We start from the raw sequence: 15,752 nt of genomic DNA, 5'->3' as shown, positions 1-15,752 counted from the left end.
ATATAGTCGTGCTCCCAACTGTGACTCACAACAGCGAAGGGACACGAGCCCAGTCAGCAGAGGGAAAAGGCACGTGCAGGAAGTCCCGAGGAACCGGACGCAGGCTTCTGGGGGTCCTCTTCCGGTGGAGGCACATGGGATGTGCTTCATTCCCCCAGCAATGAGGTGTGACAACTGCGTGAAATGTCCAGCGGCTGTTAGAGACTCAGCGCCCAGGGTTTTCGTTGGGAGCTGGTCACGGCACCCACTGCCAATCACTTACCAATACCCAGACTCCGGAATGAAAGCAGGTGCCTAGCATAAACCCCACAGTACAAACGATTTGGGCACAGTGAGCCTCCCTTATCATTTAGGGAGGGGTGGGAGCCCTCCCAGATCCATGTCCCGGGCACCAGCCAAGGGCCAGCCTTGCAAGCGGGTCTCCTCTTCGGGAGCGCAGCCTGGGGCCTGCTCTGTTGACTCTTCCCTGCCCCCCATCTGGTGAACAACCCCTCCTTCCCTGGCTCTCACCGCCCCAGGGGACCTGCTTGGATTTTCTCCCGGTGAGCAGCCAGTCTAGGGGTCAATGGCCGATTAAACTCTAATGGGCTGCTGTCCTGGGGGGAAGTTTTGGTTTCTGACCCTGTCGCGAGAGCAGGTTTGTTGGAGGGAGGTTTGTTGGAGGAGCAGAGGCCTGGAGGGTCTCAGAACCAAGCCTGCCCCTCACCAGCTGCCCAGGCCTGGGGCTTTCTGGGCAGAATTGGCGCTGAGAGTATTCATTCTCTGTGGCTGAGTTCACTACTTTGGGTTTACCTTGTAGGATTCTGACACCAGTTCCAAAGTGTGGGTTTTTCAGCTGGATGTCCTACGATTTAACTCAATTCTGACACTGTCTTCCTGGAGATAGCGTCAGATCTCTCAGGTTAAGGGCTCAGTCCTACAAGACTGCCCCACCCACCCCACTTCAGATGCCAATTGCAAGTCCAGGTTGTCACCTGTACTTCTGACCCATGGGCTATAAATCAGAGGTTCCCACGACTCCCTCCTTGGGTTCCGTTAATTTGCTAGAGCGGCTCACAGAACTCAGAGAAAGATTTTATTTACTAGGTTATCAGTTTATCATAAAAGGATATAACCAAAAAATAGCCAGGTGGCAGAGATGCATGGGGTGAGGTTCCGAACACCAGACCTTCTGTCCCTGTGGAGTATGGGGCCCAGCACATGGATGCGTTCTGGTTCACCAACCCGGAAGCTTCCTGAACCCCCCCCCCTTTTGGGTGTTTATGGAGGCTTCATTACATAGGCACGATTGATTAAATCATTGGCTGTTGGTGATTGATTCTACCTCTAGCCCCTCGCTTCTCCCCAGAAATCAGGGGGTGAGACTGAAAATTCCAACCCTCTAATCAAGGTTGGTTCCCTTGGCAACCAGCCCCCCTCCTTAGGTGCTTCCCAAAAGTCACCTCATTAATGCAACAGAAGACACCTTTATCACTCTCATCGCTTAGGAAATTCCAAGGGTTTCAGGAGCTCTGTGCCAGGAGCAGAGACAAAGACCAAATATGTATTTTGTTTTATAAATCACAATATCACCCCTTGGGGACCGTGTTGGGAACGTTCATTCATTCATTTGCTCACTCGTTGAGCCCTAGTCTACACCAGGTCCTGAGGAATCAGACGAGACTCCTCAGCCCCTGGCCCTGACCTCAGTGCCCCCACCCCCAATTTTAAGGCCCCCTTTGAGAGGACTCTAATGCTGATCTGGCTCACTGAAGCTTCCAGGGCAAGAACAGCGCCTGGGACCCGACCTGCAAGCAGCTTCCTCATTCCCCACTTCCTGTGCCCCAGCAGGATGGCCGTGCCCATCAGTGTCACCAACCCTGACCTGCTGAGGCACAGCACCGAGCTCTTCATGGACAGTGGCTTCTCCCCGCTGTGCCAGCGGATGGGGGCCATGGTCGCCTTCAGGAGATTCGAGGATTTCACCAGGTACCCGGCATGGCCCCGTTCCCAAACACCCCGAGCAGAGCGGCGAGCAGCCTTCCCCTGAACCCTGCCCGTTCATTTGACACGCAGGGCAGGGGCGGCCCAGACAGGTGGCGCAGAGAGTCAATAATGACAGGATGATAATATCATCGTAGCCAAGAGTGTGGGCTTTTGTGTCAGCCCGCCTGCCTTTGAATTCTGGCTCTGTGCTTCCTAACTGTGAGATTTGGAACAAATTATTTAACTTCTCTGTGCCTTAGTTTTCTCATCTTAGTTTTACAGTAAGTGTAAGAGAAGGACCTACTTCACAGGTCACCAGGAAAATAAATGAGATAGTACATATTAAATATTGTATTTAAAGCATAATTAACATGTAAATAACATGCTCAATGAATGTCAGCTATCGGAACTATTGTTATCATTGCCCTTTTTTCACCCTGGTCCTGTGTATCACACACGGTGCGTGGATTATCTCGTATCTTCGCCGCAGCCTTAGGAGGTGTAGTGATTGCTTTTATTATCCTCAGTTGACTCATGAGGTGAGGTGAGGTTGTGAGGTCTCCCAGCCTGTGAAAGGGGGAGCCAAGCTGGTGCCCCGAAGTGTTGGGTTGGACATTTTTTCTTTTGTTCACGATCTCACATCACATAGGTTCATGCTTCCCTTTCGGGAAAGTCCCCTTGAGTGCCTTGGACCTAGTCGGGAACCAGGTGAGCTCTGCACAGAGCTGCAGGAGCTCACAGACTGGTGGTCGGGAAGAGGCAGGGCCTGGGTCTGGCCTAGGACCGCCTGGGGCAGTGGCCCCTCAGCCCTCCCTCTCTGTCCCGCACCCCCAGGAACTTTGATGAAGTCGTCTCCTGCTTCGCCAACGTGCCCAAGGACACGCCCCTCTTCAGCAAGGTGCACACTTCCCTGTACTCCGAGGATGACAGCAAGGTAAGCGTCTGAGCAGGGAGCAAGCCGAGGAGGGGACAAGCTGGGGCCCTGGGCCCTTCTACCACTGGGCCTTGGTTTTCTCTCCCAGAGCCACAGAGAAGAGCCAATCCACATCCTGAACGTGGCCCTGCAGTGCGCAGACCATCTCGAGGATGAGGAGCTGGTCCCGATTTTCCGGACGTTTGTGCAGTCCAGGGTACGTGGGGCATGCCTCTGGTTTGGACGACAGCTATTGTGTACGTTCAAGGACCGCAGCTGCAAACATGTGGAGCAGCTCGGCGAGTGTGGGTGGTAGAAACAGTGGGAAGGTGCTGTGTAACCTCAGGCAGGTTGCTTTCCCTCTCTGATCCTTAGTCTTCCCATTGGTAAAAATGGGATGCTGAGACTCTTGGCTCATACATTTATCAAATCTCCCAGGCATGCTGTCTGGCTGTTAGTTCTTTACCCTCCTAACTTGGTCTCAACTTCAAGAACACTTGGAAATTTTCAGTTGTTCTTTTTAATCTGTTTACCTGTATATGTGTTGTGTTCCCTGTATTATCCTGGTACAAAGGACACCTCTTAGGTCCTCTGACTTGGCGTCCCTCAGAGGACCTGGCCTGGTGCTTCCTGGACAGAAGTTGGGCGAATGAGGCCACGTTGTGGAAATGCCGTGAAAGCTTAGGGACATTATTGTCAGTGGTTTACTTAGCCGGTAACTGATTAATCAGCAGCGTGATGATGCTCATTGTAGAAAATGTTTAAGGTGCAGACAAATCTGAAAAGCAGGTTTTAAAACAAAACCCCACCATCCAGAGGCGGCCACCGTGAAAGTTTTGGCATATTTCCTCCAGCCTGTTTCTTCTTGGCATAGCTGATGTCCTCACTGGATTTTAGTGTGGCGGCCCACCGCGTAGACAAGGTGACATCTGAGCTGGTGGAGAGCTCGCCTGCCCCTCCAACCAGATCAGATGACTCTCAGGATGTTTCGGGGTTCTTACCCGGAGAGGGCGGAGGGAGGGATGTTGGAATCACCTGTGGAAAGAGTGGGCGGTGAGGAATCCTGCAGTGTGGACGACTGTGCTGTGGGTACCACGTGTCTGTGGAAAGGAAGGAACCAGTTCTTTGAACACTGACCTGGAGGATATCCATGAGCTAGAAAAGGTTACATGTATGTATCTCTGTACATATAAATGTATTATATAGACATGTGTCATATATGGGTGTGTGTGTATGTATAAAACATAGGGAAGAGAGCAGAGCTAGAAAAACATACACCTGCTAGGGGAAAGGAAAGACATTTTTTATGTTATATATTCCTATAGTATTTAAAATTTTTACATTAAGCAGATACGTATGTACACACTCACACACATAAACATGCATATACATACACATTCACGCACGCATATGCACACATTCACTCACACCTTTAATTGAGGACCAGAAGTCAGGCTCCCAGTAACCAGGTTGGTCTTCCCACATTAGAATCCTCTTCATTTTGCACTTTATCCTGTTCTCTTTCCAACCTGCCTTCCATGAGGTATTCTTTTGTGTATGTCTACTTACCTCTTTCTGAAATGGCCCAAGACTATACATTTCCCCTAACAATTTCCCTTATCCTGTGGACAAATTACTTAATGATATAGTTAAGTTTCATCTGTTCTTGGATTTTGTATAAATGAAATCATACAGAGTGTACTTTCTTGTGTCAGACTTTTTTACTCAAGTTTTTTTTTGATATAACAGTGCCCCTCCCCACCAATTTAATTAAAGATTTCGTGAAATGTTAAAAATATATATATACGTATATATATATATACACGTATATATATATACGTATATATATATTTTTATATAACAGCTTTATTGAATTTAATTCACATGCTACACTGTTCTGCCATTTAAAATGTACAATTCAATACTTTTTGGTATATTCAGAGTTGTGTAACCATCACTATGATACTTATATTTTAGAACATTCTCATACCCTCCCCCCGCAAAAAAAAAACCTGTACCCATTAGCAGTCACTCCCCATTTTCCCCCAACCCAACACCCTCTCCTGCTGCCCTAGGCAGCCACTAATCTATTTTCTGTCTCTATGGATTTGCCCATATATTCTGGATATTTCCTATAAGTGGAATCTTTCAATATGAGATCTTTTGTGACTGGCGTCTTTTCACTCAGCATAATGTTTTCAAGGTTCTTCCATGTGGCATGGTGTATCAGTACTTCATTCCTTTTTGTGGCCAAATACTATTCCGTTGTGTGTTTGGTTTTTAATGCAGAAAAACATCCTGGTAGATTATGGCCTCCGAAGAATCACGTTCCTGATTGCCCAGCAGGTCAGTCAATTCTCAGTGCGTGTGTGTGAGTCTTTTCCATCCTTCAAGACTCAGAACCATCGATTTGACGTTTCCTCTGTAGGCTGGGGTGGAAGAGATCAATTGCTAGAGAAGAGACAGCTTTCCACATGATTCATTCTAGAAGCAGACTGGGTTGTGGTTAAAAATCACAAAGCAAGTAGACAAATTTTTAAATGAGTCTTGCTTGATTTAATTGTCTTTTTATGGATTTCTTTTTGCAGAAAGAATTTCCCAAGTTTTTCACTTTCAGAGCAAGAGATGAGGTATGACGAAAAGCGACGGTATCGTTCTCTTCTCTGGCATCTCTGATATTTAGGGAGAATAAAGTCCCCAGTCCTTAAGGTATCTCCATATTCTAGAACATGCCACTTCTGTGTAGACCTCGGCCTTCCTCTGGGGTTGTATTTCCGATGAGAGCCCCCTGTTTCCATGTAGAGCTCAGACCTCGAGCTTCCTGCCCTCTCAGCCTTTGTTACAGGTTTCTCTCTCCCATGGATAATTTTGTACTTGCTGGTGTACTCAGGAAGATGGTTCTCCTAACCTCTTCTTATGTTCTACTGGAACAATGGTTGGCACACTGTGGCTTGCAGGCTGGCTGCCTGTTTTTATAAACAGTTTGATTGGAACATGGCAGTTCCCATTGGATCACGTATTGCTCGCTGTGGCTTTCTTGCCCCAGAGCCAAATCAAGTAGTTGCGACAGATCATCTGTCCTCTGGCCCTTTAGGAAAAAGTTTGCTGATCCTTGTTGTAGAGCAGGTGGGCTTGTTCCCAGCATGGATTCAAGACTCCACCAAATTCAGTACTTTGTATTTTAATTTATCCAAAGCCTTACTTTTCTCGTTAAGACCCATCTTTTCTTGAGGTTCTTCATTTTCTCTTCAGTTCTGTATCCAGCACCGTCAGTCGCTGTCAGTTTCCACAAAGAAATCAGGAGTTAGTGGCCTCTGGAGAGGTGCTCTGTGCTGTGACAGATAGAGAACAGCCTGGTTGTGCTGGCAGGTGCAGGGGACGAGCGAGGCTCAGCCGGGAGTCGAGAGGCTTATGCCAGCACATCGGATTGCAGTGCCCATGGCTCTCCTCTGGCCCTTTGCAAAATCCCAAATCTCTTGAGCCCTGGGGTTGCTCACAATTAGGTGACACAGTGAACGCTGCATTCCTGAGTGCTGAACTCAGAAACGCCGGGGGTCTACAGGGCAGGGCGTGGATCAAGCAGGTGTGCTGCCCGTGTCAAACTCCGTGTGTCTGTCTGTCTTCTCTCCGGTTGGCCCCCAGTTTGCAGAAGATCGCATTTACCGTCACCTGGAGCCCGCCCTGGCCTTCCAGCTGGAGCTCAGCCGGATGCGCAACTTCGATCTGACCGCCGTGCCCTGCGCCAACCACAAGATGCACCTGTACCTGGGTGCTGCTAAGGTGAAGGAGGGTGCCGAGGTGACGGACCACAGGTTCTTCATCCGCGCCATCATCAGGCACTCGGACCTGATTACAAAGGTAGAATGCTGTGGGGGGGTTCTTTCTCCCTCTGAGCTTGTCACTCACGCCTTCCCTTCGTTGAGTTCCTGCTCTGTGCCGGGTCCTGGGCTGCACACTGGGGATCACAGGGTGCCCTGGGCACACACAGCTCTGCCTTTCTGACACTCCAGTTTGGAGGGGGGAGGTGGACAGCAAAGTGGCATCTTTTCATGTCCCGGGTGGTGGCACCTGGATCCATTTCTTGTGTCACGTGGCTCTCTTCGCATGAGAAGAGAATTGAGAGCATAGAAAGATACTGGTTTGTTAAGGGAATTTCTTGTGTTTGCTGGTGGAGCGCATGATCATTTTTCATTGATTCTTGCACTTAGAAAAGTAACCCATGATTATGTGTGAAAATTTCAAACAATACTGAAAACTGCCTTTAAAAATCAAGGAGAAAACCCAGAATCCTGCCACCCAGGGGTGAGCCCTGGGTTTGTGACCCTTTCCAGGCCTAATTCCATACATAGAGTTATGGATGTAATGTTACAGATAGGAGCTCAGCGTGCACAAATCACTTGAAGGCTAGGTTTTTACTGGTCAGTTACTTGTAGACCTCTTTCCATGTTAATGAAAGTGATCTACTTCATGGTATTTCCTTGCATGGAGGTACCATGTGTGTGCAATGTTTTTTTACTAATCCTCCATTGATGGAAAGCTAATCTCAGTTTCTTGCTGCTTCAGTCAACTAGATATTTTAATAGGTTTTATTATTATTCAGGTATGATAAGGCCAACAGATCAGGAGACACATGCCATTGAGAAGATAGTTTGTTACCCACAGTCCCCAACAGGAGGGGGCACGCCATGCCATGGGGGCCACATGGGGAAGCACCAGGGTCGGTCAGGAGGCAGAGAGAGAGGGGGAAACCGTGGATGAGAGGCTGTATGGTGGTTGCTGCAGGAAAGAATGGGTGAGGCAGGGTAGGCAGGCTTGTGATGGGCCTGTTTGAATAATTTCAGCAGGTTCTGGAGCACTGGGGCTGTTCCTGGTTGTCTAGTACCTGGCCCTGGGTGACTGGGGCAGGGGGATAGCGGCCCAGAGTGTGAGAACCCTGTACAGGAGGTGGTTGGGGGGTGGGCTCTGGATGGGTTGGTTTGCATTTGAAAAGCGTGCTCCCGGGTGAGTTGTTTACTCTCTGTAGGAATTGGCTCACCCTGGGAGGGGCTGTCCCTCAGGGTCCGCAAGGCCTCAGTTGTCAGAGCATCAGAGTACAGAAGATAAGACGCGGTGCCCACACTGGGCAGCCTTTGACATCCCTGCACCTTGGCAGGCAGGGCTCCGCTGTTCTCCCCTGGCTCTCCTTTTGGAGGAGGGGAATGTGTTCTGCTCCCGCTGTCTCTCTGAGGCCAGGTTTCTGGCCACCCTGGAGCGGGCCCTGCGTCCCTTGCCTCAGCGGCTGCCCCTCCCACCTTTGGCAGGAAGCGTCCTTCGAGTACCTACAGAATGAGGGTGAGCGGCTGCTCCTGGAGGCCATGGACGAGCTGGAGGTGGCGTTCAACACCAGCGTGCGCACCGACTGCAACCACATCTTCCTCAACTTCGTGCCCACCGTCATCATGGACCCCTTCAAGGTCTCGCCTCTGGGGACTCTCCCCGGGATCTGGGTTCAACTTCTCCGGGACTTCTGCTTCTTCACGCCATGCTGCTTGGGGTATTGTCTCCTGGCGCTCGAGACCCAAGTTCCAGGGTGCATATGTGTGTGTTTGAACCTCAGTTGCTGCAGGCAGAGAACAAACCTTCTGTCGTTTAATTCTAGAGCCCTGTTTTAACACTGCCCTTAGGACTAGCCGTGTTCTGATGTTCACCCTCCGTGGACATGCTTTACTTGTAGGACAACATGGATGTCCAAATGTCTTCAAAACAAAATTTCATCCTCTTCCTGGTTCCAGGCTCTGTGGGGGACTCCATTGGCTGGTTCTTAATGAGCGGCCAGAGTTTATGGTGGTGATTCTGGGACGGAAGAAGTCCTGGTAATCAGCCTGGCATCTGTGGGGTGCAGAGGGCCCATGCCGATGCCCCAACTCCACTAGTCCACATAGTTCCCCGAAGAGAAAATGCACAGACTTGAGATGCATGATGGAGATAAAGACAGTGTAACATAGGAGCACCAGCTCTGTCACTTACCAGCCTCAGTTTCCTCATCTGTCAGTGGGGCATGAGAATGCCAGCCTCTCTGAGTAATTACGAGGATGAAATGAGATCATGAGCTTTAAATGCTTAGCCTGGTGCCTTTGGCGATTATTAGCTAGTTGCTGGATACATACTACGTCCAGGCATTTTGCGTTCAGTGTGTCTCATTATTCCATTATTATCAGCTCTAGAAATAGTAGACGTGAGTGCAGAGTGGGCTCTGAAGTTGGTATTGCTGTGGTTTGGGGCAGATCGAGGAGTCGGTGCGCTCCATGGTCATGCGCTATGGCAGCCGGCTCTGGAAACTCCGCGTGCTACAGGCTGAGGTGAAGATCAACATCCGCCAGACCACCGCCGACAGTGCTGCTCCCATCCGCCTGTTCATCACCAACGAGTCAGGCTACTACCTGGATATCAGCCTCTACAGAGAAGTCACTGACTCCAGATCTGGAAACGTAAGGCTGGGCGGGGCACTGGAGGTGCGAGTCCCAGCAGAGGCTGCTTGGGAGAGCAAGATGTCGGTGAAAACGGCATTCGGTGGCTGCCTTGCCTTGCCAAGCCGGATTGGGGCAGCTCCTCTGAGCTTTATGATAAACGTGTTAGCTTCTGAATGCCAGTTGTTCATTCCCCTGGGAAGGAGAGTGACTCCAAAGTTTAATCCATTGTAGGACCATATTTGGGATAAGATGTGGATACCATGCTTGATTATAGTGCAGCTTCCAGGTTGGTTCACTTAGGGAAATAGATATTTTCCCCAGCTGTATTTTAGAACAGACTTTTATGAAGTGAATCAAGTATTCTACTCACTGCCATTTTTATATATAACTTTTTATTTTGAAATAAAGACTCAAGAAGTTGCAAATGTAGTGCAAAGAGTTCCCATGTACCCTTCACCCAACTTCCCAATGATAACATCTTACATAACCGTAGGATGTTGTCAAAATGGGAAATTGACACTGGTACAGTACGGTGAACTCAAATGCGGATGTTATTCAGATTTCACCACTTTATATGCGTGTGTGTGTGTGTGTGTGTGTGTGGTACTCTGATAGTTCCATTTCTGGCGCTCTGCTCCCCCATCTCCTGCTGTCCCTCCTTGTTCTGGTGGCCCACAGTGGCAGAGAGGAATATGTGCTCTCCCAGGCACTGACTTTGTTGTGTGATGTGACGTGCTTTGCTTCCCCGCATTGTGTTTTCATTGAGGACTGGTAGAAGTAAATCGGGCAGGAGTGTGGTTCCCTGAGACTTGCCTCCCTCACTCTCTGTTTGCCTCTCCTTCTGGTCCAGATCATGTTTCACTCCTTTGGCAACAAACAAGGGCCCCAGCATGGGATGCTGATCAACACTCCCTACGTCACCAAGGATCTGCTTCAGGCCAAGCGGTTCCAGGCCCAGTCCTTGGGAACCACCTACGTGTACGACTTCCCGGAAATGTTCAGGCAGGCAAGTCCTGCGGTCAGACGCAGCACCCCCTCCCGGGTCCCTGAGGGACTCCACCAGAGCCACGCCACTCTGTCCTCATTGACTCTTCTGAAGACCCCAGTCTAGAGAACAAGGTCCTCACGAAGAAAAGGAAGTTAATATTGGCAATGACTTCATAGTATTTTTTTCTAAAATAAACCTAATTTTATTCTAATAATGAAAGTAGTATAATATAGAAACTTCAGAAAATACAGGACAGTGGAAAGAAGAAAAAAGTAACTCATAGTTCCATGTCCTAAAGACAGATTGCTTAACATTTTGATGTGTTTCCTTCTGGTCTTTTAAATACTTGTTTATTAAGTACCTGCTACTTGCCAGGCACCATTCTAACGGTAGCTAGACCATGAGGAAGAGGATGGAGTCACTGCCTTTGAGGAATTTTTAGTCTACCTTGTTTTTTTATTTTTGGCTGAGGAAGATTCACCCTGAGCTAACATCCGTTGCCAATCTCCCTCATTTTGCTTGAGGAAGATTCTCCCTGAGCTAACATCTGTGCCATTCTTCCTCTGTTTCGTATATGGGTCGCTGCCGCAGCATGGCTACCAACAAGTGGTGTAGGTCCACGCCTGGGAACTGAACCCGGGCTGCCGAAGCAGAGCGCGCCAAACTTAACCACTAGACCGTGGGGCCAGCCCCTAGTCTACTTTTGAAAAATAATGTTTGTTATGTTTTTCTGATTATTAAAGCATACATTGGAAATTATAGAAAAATAGGAATAACCAAATACAGTTTCACCCGTATGTAATCTATCCACCATTGATGACTGCAATAACGTTTTAGTGTGTTTCCTTCAGATATGTTTTCTATGCCTTTATTTTTCTATGTACCAGGGCCTTCAAAGTAGACTGAACACACTGACATTGGTGACATGGATGTCTCTTTTCATCCCCTCCATTGCATTGTGGATGATGTTCATGAAACTGAGGTCATGGACCTTCCGCTGTAGGCAGGAAAGCATCAGTTCACTTCAGGCGTAAGAGATGCAGAATAGGAGGAAAAGCTGCTGTCTAGGGTCATTCAGGCATGGGTTTGAATCCTGGATCTGTCCTTTGCTTCCTGTGTGTTCCTGGGCAAGTTCCTTTACCTCTCTGGGCCAGTTTCCTCCTCTGTAAAATGAGGATAATAATAGTGCCTAACTTGTAAGATTCTTAGGAGAAATATATATAAAATATTCAGTAGGTGCCTAATAAATGGAAACTTGTATGATTAAGAATGCCATAGTCTGTATTCTTTTCCTCTGACCTCAGGGTCATAGGGTAAGAAACAGACAAATCTGGAGCAAATCCATCTCCTTTCTTTCAGATACAGGAACAGAATACTAAATTTGAAAACTTAGACAAAATGGAAAATTTCCAAGAAACATATATCCTATCAAGAGTGACTCAAGAAGAAATAGAAAAGCTAAATAGATTATAAGCATTAAAGACGTTGAATTAATAGTTTAAAAAGTCTGTCCACTAAAATTGGGCCCAGATGATTTTACAACAATTTCTGTCAAACCTTCAAGGAACGTATAATTCCCTTTGTATACAAGTTGTTTAGAGAGCAGGAAAAAAGGGGATGCTTCTTAAGTCGTTTTATCAGGTTATTACTACCTTAATATTAATCCCAGATAAGAACATTAGGAGAAGGGAAACTTATCTCATTTATGAACATGGACACAAAAATCATTAAAAAAAATTACCAAATGAAATCCAGAAACAGTTTTTTAAAAGAATTTAGACCAAGTAGGGTTTATCTTGTGACTTCTTATATGATTTGATATTAGGAATTCTATTCATATGATTTACCAGATTAATAGAATAAGAAAAAACTTAAATTTCTAAATAGGTACAAAGAAAGTATTTGACAAGACAGCATCTATTTATAATAAAAACTTCTAGTAAATTAGGAATAGAAAGGAATTTGTTTATCTTGACAAAAGATATCAACCTGAAATTAATAGCACCTGTTGGGGGCCGGCCCCGTGGCTTAGCAGTTAAGTGCGCACGCTCCGCTACTGGCAGCCGGGTTCGGATCCCGGGCACGTACCGACCCACCACTTCTCCGGCCATGCTGAGTCCACATCCCACATACAGCAACTAGAAGGACGTGCAACTATGACATACAACTATCTACTGGGGCTTTGGGGAAAAAAAAAAAAAGGAGGAGAATTGGCAATAGATGTTAGCTCAGAGCCGGTCTTCCTGAGCAAAAAAAAAAAAAAAAGAGGAGGATTAGCATGGATGTTAGCTCAGGGCTGATCTTCCTCACACACGCACACACACACAAAAAATAGCACCTGTTGGGGAAATATCAGAAGTATTCTTTTCAAAGACAAGTACAGGACAGAAATATCCATTATCACTACTTCTGTTCAACATTTTTTATTGGAGTTCCTGGCCAGTGCAAAAAGACAAGAAAAAGAAATAAAAGGTATAAAGACTGGAAAGAAAAAAGCAAAATGTTGCTTTTTGCAGATGATAGAAATGCCTATATAAGAAATCCAAGAGACTCCATGGAACCAATTAGATAATACAGCAAGACTGCTAGATACAAGATCAGTATACAAAAATTAATTGCATTCTCATAGACCAGCAGTAATTGTAAAATGTGGTTGGAAAAAAAATGCCGTTTACAATATTAAGCTCAATTATAAGGTTACCTGGGACTAAATCAAAAAACATACAAGACCTTTATGGAGAAAATTTTAAAACTTTATTGAAATACTTTAAGCCTAAATAAACGGAGAGCTATGTCACGCTCATGAATGATGGGAAGATTCACTATTGTAAAGATATTAGTTCTGCCTAAATTAATAAATTCCGTATAATTCCAGGGGTTTTTTGGTGAAACTTAAAAATTCATATGGAAAAGCAAAAGTCCATGAACAGCAAAAACAATTTTGAAAAAGAACAAAGTCAGGAGGGCTCGTCTTAGCAGATGTCCTTAATTTTAAAGCAGCAATGTACTCAATACACTGTAGTGTTATGGTAATAGAGCTAGACAAATAGACCCACAGAGTACAATAGAGCTGAGACTCGGACCCACTCATAAACAGAACCTCGACAAAATGCAAGGGGGGATTGTGAATCAAGGGAATGAACCCCGCTAAAAGGTATAAGGAAATTGCTTATCTAATCAGAAAAAATAAATTTTGATTTCTACCTCATCCAGCATACAAAAATAAATTTCAAGAGGATTAAAGCCACTACGAGTCAGTTAAAAGCATAAATTATAGAGGAAAAGACCCACAAATTTGATTACATTAAATTTTAAAAGTTCTTTATGCAAGGGGCCGGCCCGGTGGCGCAAGCGGTTAGGTGCGCGCGCTCCGCTGCGGCGGCCCGGGGTTCGCTGGTTCGGATCCCGGGCGTGCACCGAAGTACTGCTTGGCAAGCCATGCTGTGGCGGCGTCCCATATAAAGTGGAGGAAGATGGGCACCGATGTTAGCCCAGGGCCGTCTTCCTCAGCAAAAAAAGAGGAGGATTGGCGGATGTTAGCTCAGGGCTGATCTCCTCACAAAAAAAAAAAAAAAAAGTTCTTTATGCAAAAGAGAAAAGATAAGTGCCAGATTGGGAGAATATGTTTCGATGCCTACTACCAGCAAGGGATTAGAACTAGATGATCTACAGAGCACTAATAAATCAATTAGAAAAAGACAAGCAAAACTATAAAAAATATAAGGAGGAGTTATAAACAGGAAATTGGCAAAAAATAAACTCACCTGTTCAATAAACCTCACTAATAATCAGTGGAGTACAGATCAGGACCACAATAAAATTTCACACCAAGAAGATGGATTCAAATATTTGACAAAACTAAATATTGGCAAGTATATGGAGCAAAGGAGTTCTTACACATTCTTACTGGGACTGTAAAGGATTTCCAAACATTTGATAATATCAAGTAAATTTCAAGTGTCCCATGCTCTACGTCCAGGCAATTCCACTCTTAGGTATATACCTGGTGAAATTCTCACCCATGTTTGTAAAGGACCATAAGAATGTTCATTATAGCATTATTGGTAATACTGTAGAACTGGAAACAACCCAAATGTTCATAAAAAGAGTTATGAACACATAAATTGTGATATATGGAAATAGCAGAGAAAATGAATAAACCAGAGCTAAATTGATCAATATGGATAAATCTCCCAAACATATAGGAGAGTTGAAAAACCAAGTTGCGGATGGACATGTCCAGTGCAATACTGTTTTATGTAAAGTTTAAGTCATGCAGGATAATACTACATATTTTAAATGTGTGCATACATGAGGAAATAAAAATCTACAAACATGCGTAGGGCTGGTAGACAGAAATTCAGGATGATGGTTACCTGCGGGTAGGTGGATGGGGAGGGGTACACCAGGGGCTTCACCCGCATTTTTCATATTTCTTTAAAAAAAATCTTAAGCAACTATGGAAAAATTATGATTTGACAACACTACGAGATGGGTGCTTGGGTATTTATTTATTATTCTGCATGTTTTTCTGTGCGCTTTAAATAGTTCACGATTTAAAAAGAAAGAACTAGAAAATGTGCCGCCCTGCTGATGACTTCAAGGTTTGCTCTTTCCTCCCCTCTCCCCAGGCTCTCTTTAAACTGTGGGGGTCCCCAGACAAGTACCCCAAAGACATCCTGACATACTCTGAGCTAGTGCTGGACCCTCAGGGCCAGCTGGTGGAGATGAACCGACTTCCTGGTGGAAACGAGGTAAGAACTCAGCAGAGCCCAGTCCCTGGCTGGACTCACCCTTTCAAAAATCTCCCCCTGAGGAAGCAAACCTGTTTTCCTTGCGCTTTCATCTACTCGCCAGGTGGGCATGGTGGCCTTCAAAATGAGGTTTAAGACCCAAGAGTATCCCGAAGGGCGGGATGTGATTGTCATCAGCAATGACATTACCTTCCGCATCGGATCCTTTGGCCTGGGAGAAGACCTGCTGTACCTGCGGGCGTCCGAGCTGGCCCGGGCAGAGGGCATCCCCAAAATCTACCTCGCAGCCAACAGCGGGGCCCGCATTGGCCTTGCAGAGGAGATCAAACACATGTTCCAGGTGGCTTGGGTGGACCCCGAAGACCCCCACAAAGTACGTCACGAAGCGGGTGTGGCAGTAATTCCACTCAGCTGGCACTGCATTTTCAGTGGGGGTCGTAGCACCCACAAGGGGGTAAAACAATCTTATTACATACTCTTCATATATAAAGTACAGGTATCCATACAGTATATAAACAGGCATACAGTGTGGTGTATTAAAATTTCATGGGAGGGGATGGCAATTAGGAAAATATGTCTAAAAGGGCTCCTTAGGGGAACGATAATGAAAAAATGAGCTAATGAGCTCATATATGTGGTATATATAGTGTATATATTAGTGAGCTAATATATACTGAGCATCA

At 46.2% G+C, this 15,752-nt stretch overlaps 1 protein-coding gene across 2 annotated transcripts in view; it reads left to right on the top strand.

The window, feature by feature from the left end:
* ACACB (acetyl-CoA carboxylase beta) overlaps positions 1-15,752 on the top strand; it is a 98,820-nt gene that overhangs the window by 66,380 nt on the left and 16,688 nt on the right. For both annotated transcript variants that reach the window (XM_058531634.1, XM_058531635.1), the window contains 11 exons: positions 1,831-1,968; positions 2,800-2,899; positions 2,988-3,095; positions 5,168-5,224; positions 5,467-5,508; positions 6,521-6,736; positions 8,179-8,331; positions 9,142-9,345; positions 10,178-10,333; positions 14,947-15,069; positions 15,173-15,442. In XM_058531634.1, the coding sequence (XP_058387617.1) occupies positions 1,831-1,968; positions 2,800-2,899; positions 2,988-3,095; positions 5,168-5,224; positions 5,467-5,508; positions 6,521-6,736; positions 8,179-8,331; positions 9,142-9,345; positions 10,178-10,333; positions 14,947-15,069; positions 15,173-15,442 (1,567 nt within the window). The remainder of the gene's footprint in view (positions 1-1,830; positions 1,969-2,799; positions 2,900-2,987; positions 3,096-5,167; positions 5,225-5,466; positions 5,509-6,520; positions 6,737-8,178; positions 8,332-9,141; positions 9,346-10,177; positions 10,334-14,946; positions 15,070-15,172; positions 15,443-15,752) is intronic.

This window comes from Diceros bicornis, chromosome 35 (assembly GCF_020826845.1).
Source record: "Diceros bicornis minor isolate mBicDic1 chromosome 35, mDicBic1.mat.cur, whole genome shotgun sequence".
Lineage (NCBI taxonomy): Eukaryota > Metazoa > Chordata > Mammalia > Perissodactyla > Rhinocerotidae > Diceros > Diceros bicornis.
The sequence above is the reverse complement of the archived record's forward strand: the minus strand, read 5'-3'. Positions and strand labels throughout refer to the sequence as shown.